At 45.1% G+C, this 19,822-nt stretch overlaps 1 protein-coding gene across 1 annotated transcript in view; it reads right to left on the reverse strand.

Moving 5' to 3' along the window:
• Nucleotides 1-1,658: 1,658 nt before the first annotated feature.
• Nucleotides 1,659-19,822, reverse strand: part of TMX4 (thioredoxin related transmembrane protein 4) — a 99,960-nt gene continuing 81,796 nt past the window's right edge. Inside the window, exons 6-8 of the mRNA XM_088478038.1 lie at nt 8,652-8,753; nt 6,996-7,059; nt 1,659-4,915 (exon numbers count right to left, since the gene is read on the reverse strand). Of these exons, the coding sequence (XP_088334164.1) occupies nt 4,530-4,915; nt 6,996-7,059; nt 8,652-8,753 (552 nt within the window). The 3' untranslated portion in view covers nt 1,659-4,529. The remainder of the gene's footprint in view (nt 4,916-6,995; nt 7,060-8,651; nt 8,754-19,822) is intronic.

Here is a 19,822-nt window from a genome sequence, read left to right on the forward strand (position 1 = left end):
GGGGGAAATTCTGGAAGTCAGAGCAATTGCCAAATGCTCCCCAGTCATGCTGCTCAATTATGGAGGTAGTGCTGGGATTTCTAGACGATTTCGCTGTTGATACATTTCGCACAGAGGACCTGATTCAGACCCGGTCGCAAGCGCTGAGCGCTCGCAACCAGGTCAATGGTGGCCCAGAGCGCATGCGCACGATGGAGCCGGCTCCATCGTGCGCATGTGAAAGACTCGGATAGCGACGGCAATCCGTCGCTCCGGGTCTCGCACCAAAGGAGGCGTGCTGTCGATGTTGAGTGACAGCACGCCCCCTTTGGTGGGCGGGTCGGGGGTATGGCTGCCCAGGCGGAGGCGTTCCCATGGGAACCCCTACCGTTTGGGGGCGGCCCCACTGACATCACAAGTGATGTCAGTGGAGAGCTTTCGGCTCTGTTTCAGCCAAAAGCTCTCTGGGGCTTGCGGTCACGAGACCCTACCACAAGGGTCTCATCGCAAGCCCGATGGTCGCGATAGTCTTGACCATCGCGACCATCATCCTGGCCGCTCGCATTAGCTGTGGGTGGCAACCCATAGCAATGCGAGCAGCCAGGAAGCCTCTCCATAAAAAAAAAAAAAAAAAAAAGACGCCCTGATTCAGAGCGAGCGCTCTGTCAGAGCATCCGGCTATGAATCAGGGCCAGAATGTGGTAATAAAATAAGAGCTCTGGTTTCCTTAGCAACCATCAGACAGCTGACACCGCTCTATGGCCACAATGAACTAAGATGTTGCTCTGCCATAAGGAGAAGCCAGTGATATCATCGAATGGAAGCCCTACAATTTCATTGGATGAAATTTCAGGACTTCCTTTCCATTGGCTCCTCATAAGGGAAGGCATGTCTCACCCTTGCTAATGTGGTGAGATCACAAGAACTATTGAAAGAGGAATTAAATAAAGGTAAATGGAAGAATGTATGCCTGTGTGAGTTCACTTAATATGGTTAATAGTATCTGCTAATCACCAATGAAGAGATGAACATGGTGCATGGGATGGAAAATAGGAAGTATGACTGTATGTAATGGCCATTGACAATGGCTGGGGGCACAAGGCTAAAACAGATCTTTTTATATTGGCATTGAACTGTGGTGGTTTGAGGCTGATATACAGGGCACAATACAGCATGGTGGGCACTACACATGTTAGGAATAAATGTCTTCTGGCCTTGGACTGTAGTTAGGTTGATAAGTTGGGCACGTGGCTAATAACAAGATAAACATGGCACTATGGTGAAGATACGGACATGCAGTGGTCATGAGGTTATGGTGGACTGGAAGCTGAGTGTTATGGTCATGAACCTGCCTGCTGTTTGCTTTTTAAAGTAATTAAGCACTTTCAATACAATGCAGTGCTATGTTTCTCATTATGTTGTATTTAGTATATGTGGGCATGTTAGCATTTATATAAAGCTCTAACACTAGAGAGACCCGGACTTGGTCTCCGCACTGCAGCCCGTAATCAAACTGGTGCCTGCTTATGTCTCGGGGATGTCACGAGTTGTGAGTGAATCTATAGGCTTAATATTGGTTCATTCGTGATTGTTTCCACTGTGTTGAGTGCACTCGAAGAAGCTTTTATGTAGCCAACACAGATTTAACACATAGAAAATAGGCAAATTGAGAACATACACTCAGTATATTGCCACCTAGGCATACCCAGATGAATTCTTTTATTTCAACATTTATGCCACTGACAAATATATTTTAATGTATAAAAACTTTAAAAATCAGCAAATTGACATAAAGAAAACACGCAAGCATAGCTGGGTAATGATTAAAAATGTTAAATAATATTCTTCATTACCATACCCTCTTTGTATTTAAGGCAACACAGCACTCCAGATGTCTATTAAATGACTCTACTGGGTTGAACTTTATCTACGCAATCTGTAACCTTAGGCTATTTAACGGTAGAAAGAGGAAGTAAGACAAAGTGGTGTAAATGGAGGTGGCACATACTACCACTTGGACTTTGTAAATTAAAAATACTATTGCTGGCTATTCCAATTTCCGACTGTTTGATGAAGACCGGAATTCTGTGGCGCACACTAGTGAGATTTATGATATTATATAGGTTCTTCTTGAAGACACTAAACAGCCCTCAGTACTTGGTATATAAAAAAAAAAACAATGTTCTCCATTCGTTTATAGAGAGGAAGTATGAATAAGTAGCAAGGTAGCTCCTGAGGCTTGGAAATGAGGTGGAAATAAACTAGACTTAACTGGCAAATGAAATGCCAACAGGTGGAGAATTCAGTATTACAATGCCATGACAAACAAGTGTAAGAAAGAAAAAATGTATACAATACTAATCTCTTTTGTCAGTGTTTTATAAACTATATTTTACATCCACTAAACTATTAACATTTTCCTTTGGTTACCTTTACAATTATCATTTTGGTGGCAATGCACAATATAATGACCTAATACAGGAAGGGGTTAAAATCAAGACAGTGGTTCCCTAGAAGCATCCAAATCAGGACCACGAGAACAGCGTAAACATCTGCCATATAGTGAAGTGGAAGGAAAGGCTTGGATGGTCACTGACACAGCTGTGTGCCAGCAGCAATGGACAGCTTTTAAAGCCACTGAGCTAATTTTACAGAAAACATGTTCTATTAAAAGTCAATTTAAACATATTTAGTAACTTAAAAAAAAAAACGCGTAACAAAATCCCTTCATTTTCCTATATAACCTCACAAGACAATCAGAGAATTGGGGCTGAGCTTTACGATTCTTGGCTCCTGGGAAGACATCTGCTATAAAATAATGGGAGGAGCCAATGCCAAAGTAACCATGGGACACAATGGGGGGGAATTCAATTCAGCACGTTACGGTGTCTAGCACTGCCGTGATGCCCGGCTGCGCACGTATTCGTCTCACCTTTATGGGATATGAGGAACAACTTGCAATGTAGATTGTTGTGACTTGTTGCTCCAAAACGTTGCAATCTCATCCATCGCACTGAACTGAATTCCCCACAATGGGTCCTATTGTGTCTCAGTCTGATCTTCTAGGAAAACTAGAGGACTCTTTGTTACCTCTTTCAACTGAAATGTAAAGAGCAGTAGAAAACACGAACAGGAACCTTATCATCTTTATTCTATCATCCTGAATCTATTTTAAGTTTTAACCCTAGATCATAACCCACTCCGAACCATAAACCTAACTCAAACCCTAATCCCATCTTCCCCCAAACCCTAACATATCCCTCAAATTCTAAAATATAATAGAGAGTCACACAGAGTTTTGTAACAGTGAATACATTTTTGCTTCAAGAGAACACGGTGGAGTCTATTTTAAGGATACATTCACATATTTTGGAAAGGAATTTGGGACCTCAGTACTGTAATCTTTGTCCTAAACCTACTAGCGGATCTGTACACCCGAGTTGGATTACCAACATAAGTCCCCACTTGTGTGCATTCTGCTACCCACCAACAACGGTGTAAATTGGTGTAAGTACAAACCTAAGCTTGTTTAAAGTCAGGTAATCGATGCAAATTACTGCTTCCTGTAATGATTATTATACACATTTAAGCCAGAAAAACCTGCAACTGAATGAGCCAATTTCATTTTACACCAGTCTATTTCACATTTGAGAGGATTACTTCATGTTTAAAATACTATTAGAGCTCAATATGTAATGACATACCTCCATTCCCTGATATATGGCTCTACTGTATTATTCAACTCATTTAACTTCAGTACATTTATATATGTTAATCAGTACTTCAAAATGACCACTTCTTATAGGAGTTTATTCTTCCACTTAAATGTGATGCAAAGCAATTTAGCTCATATCTTCAGTGCAGCAAAGTGACTTTGTGTATCAAAATGTTGCATCTCATTTAGATTAATGCACTTGTTATATATCCCCCTGATGTCTGTAACTGTCTCCCTCTGCCCCCTTTTAAAAGGTTGCCAAATTTCAATGAAACTAAATATTTTTGCCGATTACTACAGCAAATATTAACAACCTTGGCCCCCCTACTGTATTCTAGCCACTCTGGGGCTGAGGAAGAGTTGAAGGTAAATTCTGGCATGCCCTGCTGGGACTTGCAGTTCCACGAAAACCACAGGCTGCCCAAGTCTGCCTTAAAATGTAGAAATGCGTGCGCTGTAAAACTGCAACTTCATATTTTCTACATAGTGTAGCTAACGTCTGTTCACATCTACATTGAAAACAGGATTAATGTAAACAATAAATGGAAAATTCAACTGTATGTGAAATTCCCTAACCAGGTAGAAAGAACTTGGTGTAAACTCAGGTACATCTCAGACTTTCTTAATGGGGGATGGTAAATAAATACATTTTGATTGCGATTCTGAAACCTAACAATCAGGGAACAACTTTAAAAACACTCTTTGCTATGTTATGGTGGGAAAGGTCGCTTCCATGCAGTATACGGATTCATCATGCTACAAAAAAGCCTTCTTCAAAAACAAAAATATGATGGCGACATATCTTTGGTCCATAAACATATGTAAATAAAGAGGTCTAATGTCCACTATCCACTGCTTCACTTCTGCGTTGTCTCAGGGCACTTTCAGATTCGGGAGCACGTGGTTGCTGTAGATCAGTGCTAGGGTCTTCCTCATCCCCTGTCTCAGAGATCTCTTCTGACGAGTCCTCCTCAATATCTTCAGCACCGCTATCATCTCCTTCATCTTTATTCATTTCCTCCTCTAAGTCATCTTCATTCTCGTCTTCATTCTCATCTTCATTGTCCTCTTCATTCTCATCTTCATTGTCCTCTTCATTCTCATCTTCATTGTCCTCTTCATTGTCCTCTTCGATGGCGTCGTGGTCAGACGCAGCTTTTTTTTCATCAGAAGAATCCTTTGGCTCTTGATCTAGAATTCCCACCTCTTCCTTGCTTATGTCTGCAGTGAAACAGGGGCAACTGGTTTTAGTACTATAAAATATTACTGTCAGCAAAATAGAAGTAGAACCTTGTTTTTGGGTCTCATTATTTGCAATAATAAGTTTATATCACAAGAAACTATTTTTGGCCACCAAGTTTCTTTTGTTTTTGTTGGAGCAGTTTTTTGACAATTCTTTTTAGCACAAGCACCAACAATTTACATTTTTGCAAGCCCCAAAGGATGAAGCCACAATCGGATGTGGGAGAGGCACACAGTAAGTAACCTACCTACTCACTAGGTTGTGCTCATATCACTGATATATCCATGAGGATTAAACCTACCACTTCCCTAGGAACTAATGACCTCACTGATGTTTACTTTCGGATTCAAGTAAACATTTTGGACTTTTAACCATGTTCTACATATCCTCAAGTTATACTGAACCAAAAATGGTTTGTCATTTACAGGACAAGTGGGGTCCTAACATTATAGGTGTCACTCACAAAGACTGATTAGCTTTCAGGTAGGGTTTGTGGATGGAGGAGGGGGGGTTTATAATTGGTTTGACTATGAAACTAAAGATCTTTAATTTATTATGAGTTGTTCATGGGAGCTTTTTAACATCCACTACAGATAGGTACTGTGGCATGTAAGACCTGTTTTTAATGCATTCTGCTATCTCAGCAGGACAGAACTAAGCTGGTGCACACATGGGTTTTCATCCACAAAACACAATCACCTCTATGGTAATGTGCATATGAAAACCTCTGACAGTTTTAAAGAAGGCCTTTGATGTTTATATCAACATATGGTATCCTTAGAAAAGCCTTAGAAACAGATCATTATTCTACCTTAAATAGAACACTTATGAAGAACATACACTCTAACATGAGCTGTCGTTCATTATCTACAAACAGACGGATAAGGATCGATGCTCTCCTCCAACTGCCTGAGAATGATGTACAGCACGTGGCTGCAGATATATTTCTTTTTATAAAAACACTCAAAACAGAACTTATAAAGGAAGCAAATAAGATAAAAATCAGAGGGGCAGTAGAGATCCATCAATATACAAAGGTGACTTAAATAAAGAATAAAAGTTCTCTCTTATTGCAGTATAAATATCATACCAACTTATCACAGTAATAGAATTGAGGCATTTTATTAGCCTAAACCAAGCGCGGGCGTTAAAAAATATTAAACGTTTCTTAAAGGTGATGAAATAACTGACTGAATATATATGATATCATTGAAAACTTAGTTGGAACCATGTTACTAGGACTTTAGCCATAATCTAGAGCTCTATCAGTAGGTCTCCGCCTTCTTTTGTGTGTGGGACTTGGCTCTATCACTATTGTTCTTTTTCCACGTGGCACACAATTATATGCCACTATGGGCCTGATTCAGAGCCGGACGCAATTGGCGCTCGCTCGTCCAGAAAATAGGGGTGGCTATTCAAATCAACCGTTCGCTCTTTGCGGTCTGTTCACGCCTCTAGGTCTGAACGAGCGAACCAAACTTGCGGCCGTTTTTTTAAAAAATACGCCCCCTGGCCGCTCGCATCCTACGTCATGTCCGCTATTTATTAGATTAATCGAGTACATCGACCAGGGTATGAACTGCTCGCTATTCTTGGGGTTGGTTTTTCCTACCACAATTTTGCGAGCAGTTCTGACTATAAAATAACCCAGTGACGTGGTCAATGACGCTGCTGTTTTAATTATGCACACCCATAAAACGCCCGTTTTGACCTTTAAGCACGCCTGCGTTCGGATCTCCACTCCCCGTTTTCAAGCACCTTCCCCCGTTACCACCCACATACGCCTCTGTCACTCAAATTATCAGGCATTCGCTATTTTGCGAGCGCGTGAATTTCGACCGCACTGACTGGTTCGCATGCGTATAACGATCCGTACGCATGCGCAGTTGGGCAAACATCGCTCAGAGCGAACGAGCGGCCGCTTACGAGCGGCTCTGAATCGGGCCCTATGTCAGTGCAAAACTGGCAGCCATATTAATTGTTATGTGTCTTGTACTAGATCCACAGCTGTGAGTATTGATCATCAGTGTAGCTCAGTGTAACGTAGATGGGACTTACCAGATCTTACCACTTCATACTTGGGTTTAGCTGGACAAAAGCAATCAGCTAGTAGCACCAGTATCTGTAGGGGAAACATAAAGCAAGGATTAAAGTACTCAGAGACAATAGATAGTTTACTAGACTGTCATACAGGAGTCCCCTACTCCTTTTGTTGGGAGATAATTAGTCACATTCTTATAGAGAAGTTCTAAAAGCTCTTCTGAAAGCTGTTTGAACTACCATAAAACATAAGTGATATAAGTTAAAAGCACGGACTAGTAAATAAATAAAATGATGCGCTACTGTGATGTATATTGGATTACGTTTTTTATATTTTGGGCACTGTCTGTAGCTCTTTATTCCTCCCCTATGTCGCTATCGGAATTCTGGTGCGGCGGGTGATGGTTAGTTCGGTTGTGACTTGTGTATTGGCTGTACCCCACTGGCTTGCTTTCTTGTGTGTTGTGTGCTCATTGTGGACAAGAGATTATTTGTGGAAATGTGTAAGCCTTCTGAATTAGATGTAAAAGATCTAAAAATCTTCTCTCACTGGCATCATTGGTTATGTACGCACTGTAAGTTGGACTTAAGTTGGCCGTAATTGCTCCCACATTGAATGCATGGAACTGTGTGTATTTGTCTATATGCGGAGTTGCACACATCTCTGCAGGGAGACCCTCTGTATACATACACTTGGTTTGGCAACCATCAGCATCATCATCAGTGCACACTAGCGCTAGTCCTATCTTTGGCACAAAAATAAGTCTGAATAGAGACGTACCTTCAATTCTAGACAACTCTACATAACCCGCCATACCGTCAGCAAACACTCTCCTGGTGAACATTACCCTACGTGAAAACGCCTTGATACAGCCCAGTTATGGCCCTTCAGGAGGAGATGCAACTGAACTTGTACCTGTATAATAATGTATGTCTCTGCATCGCCCGTACTAGTGTACGCTTGGTTCCGGAAACATAAAGCATTTTTAACATATACATTTTTTTTTTTTTTTAAATCTTATTATTTGTATTATTATTACTATTATTCTTTCTATTTTAAAACTTTTTATTAGTTTATTTTTATAGCATGGATGGGGCAGTGCTGCCTAACTGAGGCCATGAGCTTAATTCCCGATCATGGTCCACCAGTGTTTAGTTTGTATGTTCTCCATGTTTTTAGGTGTCCTCCAAGTGCTCCAGTTTCCTCCCAAACTTCAAAAACATACAAAATGAACCCTAGTGTATATGTGTGTGTGTACATGTGGTAGAGAACAGAGATTGTAAGCTCCACTGGGGCAGGGGCTGATGTGAATGACCTATATATGCTCTGTAAAGTGCTGTAGAATACGCGGGTGCTACATGAATAACCATTAATAATGACAAAAGACTGGCGAGGACAGTTTCCCCCAAAGAATTTTTTGGGGTAAATCGTGGCCATGAAAAGTCACTGCGATCTGGCCTCTACCAATGAAAAGACCATTAGTCCTCTATGCCATAACATAATCATAACATGGAAAAGGTAGTGAGAGTTAGAGAATGCAACCAATTCTGACACAAGAAAGGACAATTTTCAGTATGTCTTAAAACTGCAGATGGCTGATGGCATCACAATGACATCCAATATACTTGCAATGGTCAAATGTTTCAAACATTAAAAATTAGGACAAATCTTACCAAACCGAGTGTCAGCCCAATCAACAAAGTGGCTACGATGAAGATGATGTATGAGCCCCAGGCGGGTATCCCTAGGGGGCCTGTGAAGTAGTTGTGTGTTTGCTGAAATATAAACAGAAAGAACGGGTTCAAGTGAATAATAGTATTGTAAAATATTTACAGTTCTGTACTTAGGGCCTGATTCAGCAAGGATCGCAATTGCAAAGCTATAGATATATGATCTATGCACGCAGGCTATAGATATATGATGTATGCACGCAGGCTACAGATATATGATCTATGCATGCAGGCTATAGATATATGATGTATGCATGCAGGCTATAGATATATGATGTATGCACGCAGGCTATAGATATACGATGTATGCATGCAGGCTATAGATATATGATCTATGCACGCAGGCTATAGATATATGATCTATGCATGCAGGCTATAGATATATGATGTATGCATGCAGGCTATAGATATATGATGTATGCACGCAGGCTATAGATATATGATGTATACACGCAGCAGCTTTGCAATTGCGATCCTGGTAAATATGGTAATGCACAGGGGGCATCACACCTCCGATGCATTATTTATCCAAGCTGTGTCGTTCAACGCAGCATCGAATAATCGGCATACTATCGGCTGGTTAAGGTGACCCATGGGGTCATGCAGCCGGCCGCCGCAGTTTAGAGGAAAAGGCCAGAAACGGAGGCCATCACCGCCCCCTCCCTGCCCACAAACATCAGAGACTGACAATCACTGCCAGTCTGCGAGCGGGATCGTATACCCGTTCTGCACATGCGAACATCAGGAATCTGCGTTCAGCAGTGCACGTTGAATCAGGCCCTTAATACATACAGTGGCATGGTGAACATTAAGGAGAATTGATCCAGCATCTGGTTTGCAAGGCCTATGAGGGAGATGTATCAAGTTTCCTAAAGAGTGGAAAAGTGGACAAATTAATTAGTTACCCATAGCAACCAATTAGCTTCTAACTATAATGTATCAAGTACATTCTGTAAAATAAGTAAAAGCTGATTGGTTGCTATGGCCAACTTCACCGTTTTTTAGAAGGCTTGATACATCTCCCCCATATATTATATATTTACAAAAATTTGTCATGCACATTTATTTTTCCCTCAACAGAGAACAAAATAGCAATATAAAAAATGGTTAATTATCCCAAATTGCTCTTTTCCTTCGCGTCCACATTGTATCCTGAATTACGTGAGGACGCTGGGGTGAAAGTTGCCGTCCTTTCTCACAGCGATCACTGATCCTTAGAGCACTGGAGACATCCAATCATATCTTCTGTCATCCAGTGGTATAAAATGGAATAAAACTGCCCGTGTGTATTAGACTTAATAACTATTTGCGAAAAGTAAGATCTACTAAGGGGAAAGCACGGCATCTATTTATGAGCAACGGGGCCTGCTTTCTCGGGTCAGTGCATACATATGCGTATGGTCATGGTCCATCAGTACAGCTCTTCTGCGCAGTGAATTTACTTTAGGGAGCTGTCAGGATATATACAAGTGTGATAATATTTCCTAGTTTACAAATTCCTACAAATATTGTCTCTTTATGGTTCTATGGAACTCAAAGCTATTTTCTCAACCCTGGCAGACTAAATTCTTATAAATAGAGAGCAATGGGAAGATGTGCAGTAAGCCATATGAACTAGCGCATCGTACACAATTAAATCAATACAGATGTGTCCTTATACATCTTGTGCTGCAGCTGCGCTAAAAAGCCCCTCTCTCAGCGCACCAGGTCCCGTGAGACTCTGTTAGAGCCAGGCAGCTTTTTTTATGCAGAAAATGCGTCTAAAGGCGCCCCCACACACATAGCGATCTGCACACGATCCCACGATGTGTGCGATTTCCCCTGAAATCTCCCCCGGCAGCTCCCCGGCAATCCTACTCACGATTTGGAGTAAAAAATGTCCAATCTATCGTGCATCCAGTGCATTGTGTGCCAGACTGGCAAATCTGCCCGACAGCACGGCAGATCTGAAGATGCGATGTACGACGCATTGGCATCGTGATCATGAGTGGACACTCACGATTTGCCCATATTTTACACGATTTGGTGATACGATTCGTCGAAATCGGCCAAATCGGGTAAAAAATTGCTATATGTGTGGGCAGCTTAAGTTGCAATGCGATGTGACTAGAACGTACCAGCAGACTGTGCTGAATATGATGTGACTAGGACGTACCAGCAGACTGTGCTGAATATGATGTGACTAGGACGCACCAGCAGACTGTGCTGAATATGATGTGACTAGGACGTACCAGGAGACTGTGCTGAATATGATGTGACTAGGACGTACCAGCAGACTGTGCTGAATATGATGTGACTAGAACGTACCAGCAGACTGTGCTGAATATGATGTGACAAGGACGTACCAGCAGACTGTGCTGAATATGATGTGACAAGGACGTACCAGCAGACTGTGCTGAATATGATGTGACTAGGACGTACCAGCAGACTGTGCTGAATATGATGTGACTAGGACGTACCAGCAGACTGTGCTGAATATGATGTGACAAGGACGTACCAGCAGACTGTGCTGAATATGATGTGACTAGGACGTACCAGCAGACTGTGCTGAATATGATGTGACTAGGACGTACCAGCAGACTGTGCTGAATATGATGTGACTAGGACGTACCAGCAGACTGTGCTGAATATGATGTGACTAGGACGCACCAGCAGACTGTGCTGAATATGATGTGACTAGGACGTACCAGTAGACTGTGCTGAATATGATGTGACTAGGACGTACCAGCAGACTGTGCTGAATATGATGTGACTAGGACGTACCAGCAGACTGTGCTGAATATGATGTGACTAGGACGTACCAGCAGACTGTGCTGAATATGATGTGACTAGGACGTACCAGCAGACTGTGCTGAATATGATGTGACTAGGACGTACCAGCAGACTGTGCTGAATATGATGTGACTAGGACGTACCAGCAGACTGTGCTGAATATGATGTGACTAGGACGTACCAGCAGACTGCTGAATAATCTGATATGTGACACTTATATATCTGTGTGCGACTGAGTCTCTGAATCTGTATGCGAAGTGCCACAATCTAGCTGCCGCAGCTTTATTCATTCTGAGTTCCGCTGTGGTTCATATACAGACTCAGTCGCACACAGATATACAAGTGTAGTGTTCCCGCTAGGCTGTTTTAGCTGGGCGCGGCGCCATGCCCTCCTTCTGGAGGGCAAAAAGCACCCTGCCCTCTAGGAGGAGGGCGAAAAGCGCCCTGCCCTAACAGCCTGCGGGAGCCGTTCTCACCCGCGGGACGCAGTGTCCCGCGGGTGGACAAACATGCGGTGATCCGGTCACCGCCGGAGAATAGACGCCGGGCGCATGCGCCCGACATCTATTCTCCCTTACTGCAGCGCTTGGGGGCTGCCCGGCATGTCTGTAGGCGCCGGGATACGCACCCAAGTATGACGAAAAGGGGACGCGTCTTATAGACACGCCCCCTTTTCATAACCACGCCCCCTTTTCGGACGCGCGCGCGCACAAGATTACACTCTCTAGCTCCGGCGCCCTGCCTGCCGCCGGAGCTAGAGGGAACACTACAAGTGTCACATATCACATTGATCAGCAGTCTGCATTGTGACTTAGATACATTTTTGCCAGACGCTAGCACAGAAGCACAGGACCTGGTGGCTCCCTCACACTAGGCAAGTCGCACTGTGTGGCGTATTGAGGCTAGATGACACATCTGTAGTTTGATTGGCTGCTACTGTTTTTTTATTTTTATTTTAATAATTGCAGTTCTGCACACTTTTACCTAACTCCCAATCACTGCTTTAGGGCATTCCTAAGTGACAGAGCATCAAACAGCATGCACCCGAAGAATGGTTATACAGCCATGCATCCTACCATTACCAACAGAGGAGCGAGGGATTGTGAAAAATGGCCTATGCAGCGCTTGGTAGCCTGATGTAACTATGATTTACATGTCATCAAGTCTTACGTACACAAGAAAAGAGATTAAGTAATTAGACAAAAGGTAGAAAATACAGTAGTAGTTTGCGTAATCACGGTCCGTAGTGCTAGGAAGAAATTGTACTGTTTGGTAGTATTCCCCTTTAAGAAAAATAGTGTGTGTGTAATATAAATTAACATCAATATAAAAATACAATACCACTGACAACTCAAGAAAAATAAAATACTTTATCCTCCAGCAAAAGCGTCTAATGGATGAAGCGGGGTCAGATCGTGCTCACAGTCATTAGTGTGACAAGTTGACACATATTTGCTGCACTATACCGAGAAACAACATATTACACGCTGCAAAGTTATCAATCTGACAAGGTCACTATTCAGTAAAACATACAGAAGCCATGTAGCATTTATAACCATACTACTTTGGTTAACATTAACATACTGTATGCATTAATCCGAGCACAGTATCAGGCAAAGTGTTACATACCTTATGAAAAGTTCGGTATCAGGCTATTGAAAGGTGACTGGTAAGCAATTTATAAAATGGATGTTTAAAATGTGTGCATGTATTAATAGGCTCTGAAAGTGGCAAATTCTACCGATATACTGTTATTTCAAGTAGAAAAACAGATGATAAAGATGATATATATTATTAAAACTATGGGCTTAATTCAGAGATGTACGCAAACCCCGATGACTTATGTACATCTCTTTCTGCGAGATCGCTCGCAGTGCCCTGGACGCCACGGCCCGATTGATGGGCTGCGGCCGTTTGGTGGAGGCGATAGACAGCGCTGCAGAAAACCGCGACATGCCGCCCCCCGATTTCTAGGCGTGCTGAAGCCAGTGCCTGCATCCTTGGACGCAGCTTCACTGACTTCAGCATCGTGAATTCCCATCATCCTGAAGGTTGATCAGACGACCGATGTTCACACAGATGATCCGATGCTGCATCTTCAGACTCAGCAGCAGATCAGAGTAGTCGCCAGGAGGCGTCTATTTACACGAGACGCCTCCTGCGACATTAGCATATTATAACACAGGCCCTATATTATTATTATTATTGATTTGTTACTGACTAATGATTATTATGAATACTGTGCCATTAACCGATCTTGCTGGCTGTGAATTATACAGTTCTCCAAGGAGATCCAGAGAGTCGCTGCTTATTTACATCTATTGTGTGGTTTTATTGAGGGGGCTACAATTGTAGTACGCAAATATCCATACAACCTGCACTGCAGAGAGGACCACGTAGCCCAGTGACCGGTGTATAATAAGGCAGATTGCCCAGCAGTGCTCATCATACTACCACACATACATACAGTGCACACACAATCAACTTCTGCACAATTCTACCAAATGTTCCTAAAAAGCACTAAAAGATCTAACCATTTTTTTTTTCAACTTAATTAAGCAGCAGTCATTTAAAGTCAATGGCACAATGGATCTCTCAGCATTTTCATAGTGTCTGTCATACATTTTGCCTCCCGGGCAAGGAAGGATTAAACCTCACACCTACTGTCTCTACCTAGTGGTTGTCAATTACACAAAAGAGATACAAATCAAAAGGTAACAACAAGGACAATCTCCAACTATAATCATTGTATTGCAATGCAGCAGTCTTAGGTGTAAGGATGAGGAGGTGGGGTGCGTAGGTAGTAAAAGTGGGAGCTGGAAGAGACCAGGGAGAGACCTGTCCGCTGCAGTTCCTAGTCTGGTGAGAAAACAACTCATGCAACCAGTCAGATTAAAGGATGAATTAACAAAACACACAGTAGTCGGCAATAGTGTTGTAAACTGGAGTAAACTGGTCGAGAACACAATAATGTTGTTTTGTTGACTATCTTAATCTTTTACACATTTGTTGTACTAAATGTACTAACGCAGTAATGACGAGGGTTCTATATTTGTCACTGATAGTAAAAATATGAGATAACGTAAGAACTTACCTTTGTTATCTCTATTTCTACGAAGTCCATAGGGTTCCACAGGATACCTTGGGTATAGGTGATGACGTCAGGTATTGGGCACCATAGAGTTAAGTTTTCAGCCTCCCAGGATGCACTAGGGTCCCCCTCCTATACCCCGCCCCCGAGCCAAGGTATCTCAGTTACGTACCAAGCCATAGGCCGGAGGAGGAAGAGAGAGAAGAAAGATCTGGACACACACAAGAATCACATTCTCACCACAGGGAGACAGAAAAAAACGGTGACCAGAGTAAAGCCCATCTGCAGCACAGATGCGACAGGGCGGGAGTCCTGTGGAACCCTATGGACTTCGTAGAAATAGAGATAACAAAGGTAAGTTCTTACCATATCTCATATTTTCTACATCAGGGTCCATAGGGTATCCACAGGATACCTTGGGGATGTCCCAAAGCAGTATCCTTTACGGGTGGGGACGCTCCTGTGCTGAAAGGAGAATCCGCCGCCCAAAGGAAGCATCCTGAGAGGCAAAGGTGTCAAACGCGTAATACCTCACAAGGGTATGGACAGAGGACCACGTAGCAGCCTTGCAGATCTGGACTGCAGATGCACCACGTCGAGCTGCCCACGAAGGACCCACAGACCTAGTGGAATGTGCCCTCACAGAGGAAACCGGAAGGCCTTCATGAAGATAAGCTTCTGAAATAGCCATACGAATCCAACCTACCAAAGTTTGCTTTGAAGCAGGCCAGCCCTTTTTACGGAAGCCATAAAGGACAAACAAGGTATCCGACTTCCTAAAAGTAGAAGTGTGGTCAACATAAATCCTTAAGGCCCGCACAACGTCCAAAGTGGCCTCACCCACTGAAAGATCAGGTGAGTTAAAAGCCGGCACAATGATTTACTCGTTGATGTGGAAACTTGAAACAACTTTGGGAAGTAATCCAGGACGAGTGCGCAGCACCTCCCTGTTTCTATGAAAAATCAGAAAAGGGGGTCTACAGGAGAGAGCCCCTAAGTCAGAAACACATCTGGCCGAAGCAATGGCCAGAAGGAATATTGTTTTAGCTGTCAGCCATTTAAGGTCCACTGAGCCCAGTGGTTCAAACGGCGGTCCCTGGAGAGCTCTCAGGACCACAGCTAAATCCCAAGGTGCCACCAGTGGAACAAAAGGTGGCTGAATGCGAAGAACACCTTGCATAAAGGTGCGCACATCAGGGAGCACAGCAATCCTACGATGGAACCAGACTGACAGGGCAGACAGCTGCACCTTCAGAGAAGCAAGGCGAATCCCATGGTCCAGCCCCGCCTGTAGGAAAGCCAACACTCTAGACAGACGGAACTCCCGAGGGGCATAACCTCTCGGTCGACACCACTGGAAGAACATATGCCACACACGATGGTATATCCTTGCAGAGGATGGTTTCCGAGCTCTTAGCATGGTTTGCACCACAGAACTGGAAAACCCCCTGGACCTTAACATGGCCGTCTCAACAGCCACGCCGTCAAAGACAGCCGAGCCGGGTCCGGGTGAAGACAAGGACCCTGTGATAGCAGGTCCGGTCGTAGCGACAACCGCAGAGGAATGTCCGCGGACTCTGAAGGTCTGAGAACCAGTGCCGTCTGGGCCACTCGGGAGCGATCAACAGGAGTGTACCCCCTTCCTGTTTGAATTTCCGGATTACCCGCGGAAGAAGGGAAAACGGAGGAAAGAGATAAGCAAACCGGAACGTCCACTGAACGGACAGAGCATTCACCAGAGACGCCTTGTCGTCTCTTGTTCGAGACCCGTATACCAGCAACTTGTTGTTGTGCCGTGACGCCATGAGGTCTATCTCTGGAAGACCCCACCTGTCCACTAGAAGTTGAAAGACATCCTGGTGCAGAGACCATTCCCCCGGATGTACGTCCTGGTGACTGAGAAAATCCGCTTCCCAGTTGAGGACTCCCGGGATGAATACTGCCCAGACCAGGATGCGGGACACCTCTACGAGTGCCGCCCAACTTCGGGTTCCTCCTTGTCGATTTATGTAGGCCACGGTGGTGGCGTTGTCCGACTGAACCTGCACGGGGTGACCTTGGAGAACCCAATGTGCCAGCTGGAGAGTATTGAAAACCGCGCAGAGTTCCAAGATGCCCTGGAACAATTGTGGACCCGTGACAGCTCCCCAGCCCCGTAGACTGTCGTCCGTTGTTAACAGGACCCAGTTCGCCACCCAAAATGGACGACCCTTGTTGAGGTGGGTCGTCTGCAACCCCCAGGCTAGAGACAGGCGAACCTTCGGAGTGAACACCATCGTCTGGGACTTTAGACTCTGAGGCAGTCCATTCCATTTGGACAGGATCAATTGCTGCAGAGGTCTGGAGTGAAACTGGGCATATTCCACCATGTCGAATACTGACACCATGGAGCCCAGCAACCTCATTGCCGAGTGCAGAGACACTCGGCGACACTGTAGACAACTGCGCATCCTCAACTGCAAGGCAGAGATCTTTTCCCCCGTCACAAAGATCCGTTGCTGTCTGGAGACCAACAAGGCTCCGAGGTGCAGAATCCTCTGAGACAGGATCAGGGTGGACTTTTGCCAGTTTATCAACCAGCCGTGACGTTACAGTACTGCAATCGTCAGGTCCAAATGGCGTAGAAGGAGCTCTGGAGATCCTGCCACCAACAGAAGGTCGTCCAGATATGGCAACATGCGGACTCCCTGCATCCGCAGGTAAGCCGCCATGACCTTGGTGAACACTCATGGTGCTGTCGCCAGGCCAAAAGGTAACGTCCGGAACTGGAAGTGATTGTTGCGGATTGCAAACCTGAGGAACTGCTGATGGCGCAAAAGAATAGGGACATGCAGGAAAGCATCCTGTATGTCCAAAGACACCATGTAATCCCAAGGTTCCAGCGCCAGAATGATGGACCGTAGGGTCTCCATCCGAAACCGAGGCACCCTCTTGGACTTGTTGAGTGCCTTGAGGTTGAGTATAGGACGGTACGACCCATTGGGTTTCTGCACCAAAAATAGATTGGAATAGAAACCCTGGACCCTCTGGGAGAATGGAACAGGCAATATAACTCCAGCCTGGAGCATAGTGTGCAAAACCTTCCGCAGTTCCAAGGCTTTGTTCCGGTCTAATGGAAGGCCTGTGGTGAAGAACCGGGATGGGGGCCTGTGCCGAAAGGAGAGGGCATACCCGTGAGAAACCACCTCGTGAACCCAATTGTCTGTCGTGGTTATCGACCAACACTGGGCGAACTGCAGCAGCTGGCGGCCTCCCACTTTGGGAACCCCCAAAGGGAGGCCCCGGACCGTCAGGCCGCAGGTTTGTCATCTGACTTAGGGGCCGGACGTCTGGTACTCCAGGCCTGTTTCCTGGGCTTGGCCGATTTCTTGGGCCCAGCCTGTCGGGGAAAAGACTGTGCTTTAGGCCTACCCTGGGCCCTGTAAGGCCGACGTACCCGAACTTGAAGGGACCGCAGCAGACGGGAGGCATGCAGATTTGGCTGCTGCCAGCGTAGCTACAATTTTGTCCAGATCCGGACCAAATAGGACTTCTCCATTAAAAGGCAAAGCTTCTAAGTCCTTTTTGGAATCAGCGTCCGCTTTCCAAGATCGCAACCATAAGGTGCGACGAGCAGCAACAGCTGCAGAAGAAAGGTGAGGATACTGATATCCAAGGCTTCATTTATGTAAGTGGCCGAATCCCGGAGATTTCCCACCAACTCGGCCTGTTCTGCCGAACAGCCAGAGTCCAAAGACGCCTCCAAACTATCCGCCCAGCTCTCCATAACTCTGGCTACCCAACACACGGCCATAGCCGGTCTGGACGCCCCCCCCCCGCAAGGGAATAAATGGACTTCAGGCAGATTTCCACCTTGCGGTCCGTAGCATCCTTCAAGGAGGACATGGAAGGCATGGGCAAAGTGGCACTTCAGACTAGGCGTGTCACGTGAGAATCCACCTGTGGAGGGGATTCCCACTTAGAAAAATAATTGTCAGCAAACGGATAAGCCACGGCTAAAAGCCTCTGAGGCTGATATCGCTTTCCGGGATGTTTCCACGCCTCCTCTAAATGGTCTACTAACTGACCCGAAAGAGGAAACACTGTGGCGTCACCCTTAATATCCTTGAAAAAGGCATATTTGGACTTGGACACCGGAGGATCATCATCCTCAATGACTAAAGCCGTGCGGACTGCCCGAATAAGGCCAGGAATATAAACTTTGGACTTAGCGTCCGACTCTTTAGTACGGAGAGGTTCTTGGTCAGATAGATCCAGAATCTCCCCATCATCGGACGTCACGTAGTCATCCTCATAAAGAGCAGACAGAGACGCCAGAGGCCGCTTGTGCGGCTGCAACACAGACTCCCCTTGTAACACTTCCGACAAATGCTGTACTGAATTTGTCAGTGAATTAACCCACGCAGGCTCCTGGGAAACCTGGGGAGGGGAAAACAAGAGATATGGTAAGAACTTACCTTTGTTATCTCTGTTTCTACGAAGTCCATAGGGTCCACAGGGTGACCTTGGGGTATAGCTGGATCCTGGATCCTCGGGCACCACGGAGTTAAAGCTTTTAGCTGCTCCCAGGATGCACTTGGGTCCAACCTCCCCTATACTCCACCCCCGAGCCACAGGCACCTCAGTTGGTAAGCAGCCCAGGCCGGAGGAGGAGACGAAACAGAGAGAAGGAAGACTGGAACACACAAGAACCATACTCACAGAAATGGGAGACGGAAAACCGGTGACCAGTCACAGAGCCCATATGAAGCCAGGTGCGTCAGGGCGGGTGCCCTGTGGACCCTATGGACTTCGTAGAAACAGAGATAACAAAGGTAAGTTCTTACCATATCTCTTGTTTTCTACTTCAGGGTCCATAGGGGTCCACAGGGTGACCTTGGGGATGTCCCAAAGCAGTCCAACTAAGGGCGGGGACGCTCCTGTGCTGATAGGAGAACCCGGCACCCAAAGGATGCATCCTGAGAGGCAAAGGTATCAAACGCATAGAACCTCAAAAAGGTCTGAATGGAAGACCAGGTGGCCGCCTTACAGAGCTGAACAGCAGAGGCGCCACGGCTAGCAGCCCAAGAAGGGCCCACGGACCGAGTGGAATGAGCCTTAACAGAGGCTGGAACAGGTAAACCCTCCTGCATATAAGCCTCAATAATAACAGAACGAAGCCAACGGGCTAGAGTCTGTTTGTTGGCAGGCCAACCCCTCTTGTGAAAACCAAAGAGGATAAACAAAGAATCCGACTTCCTCACAGAACTAG

The sequence above is a fragment of the Taudactylus pleione genome, unplaced genomic scaffold (assembly GCF_031769625.1).
Source record: "Taudactylus pleione unplaced genomic scaffold, aTauple2 ptg000206l, whole genome shotgun sequence".
Lineage (NCBI taxonomy): Eukaryota > Metazoa > Chordata > Amphibia > Anura > Myobatrachidae > Taudactylus > Taudactylus pleione.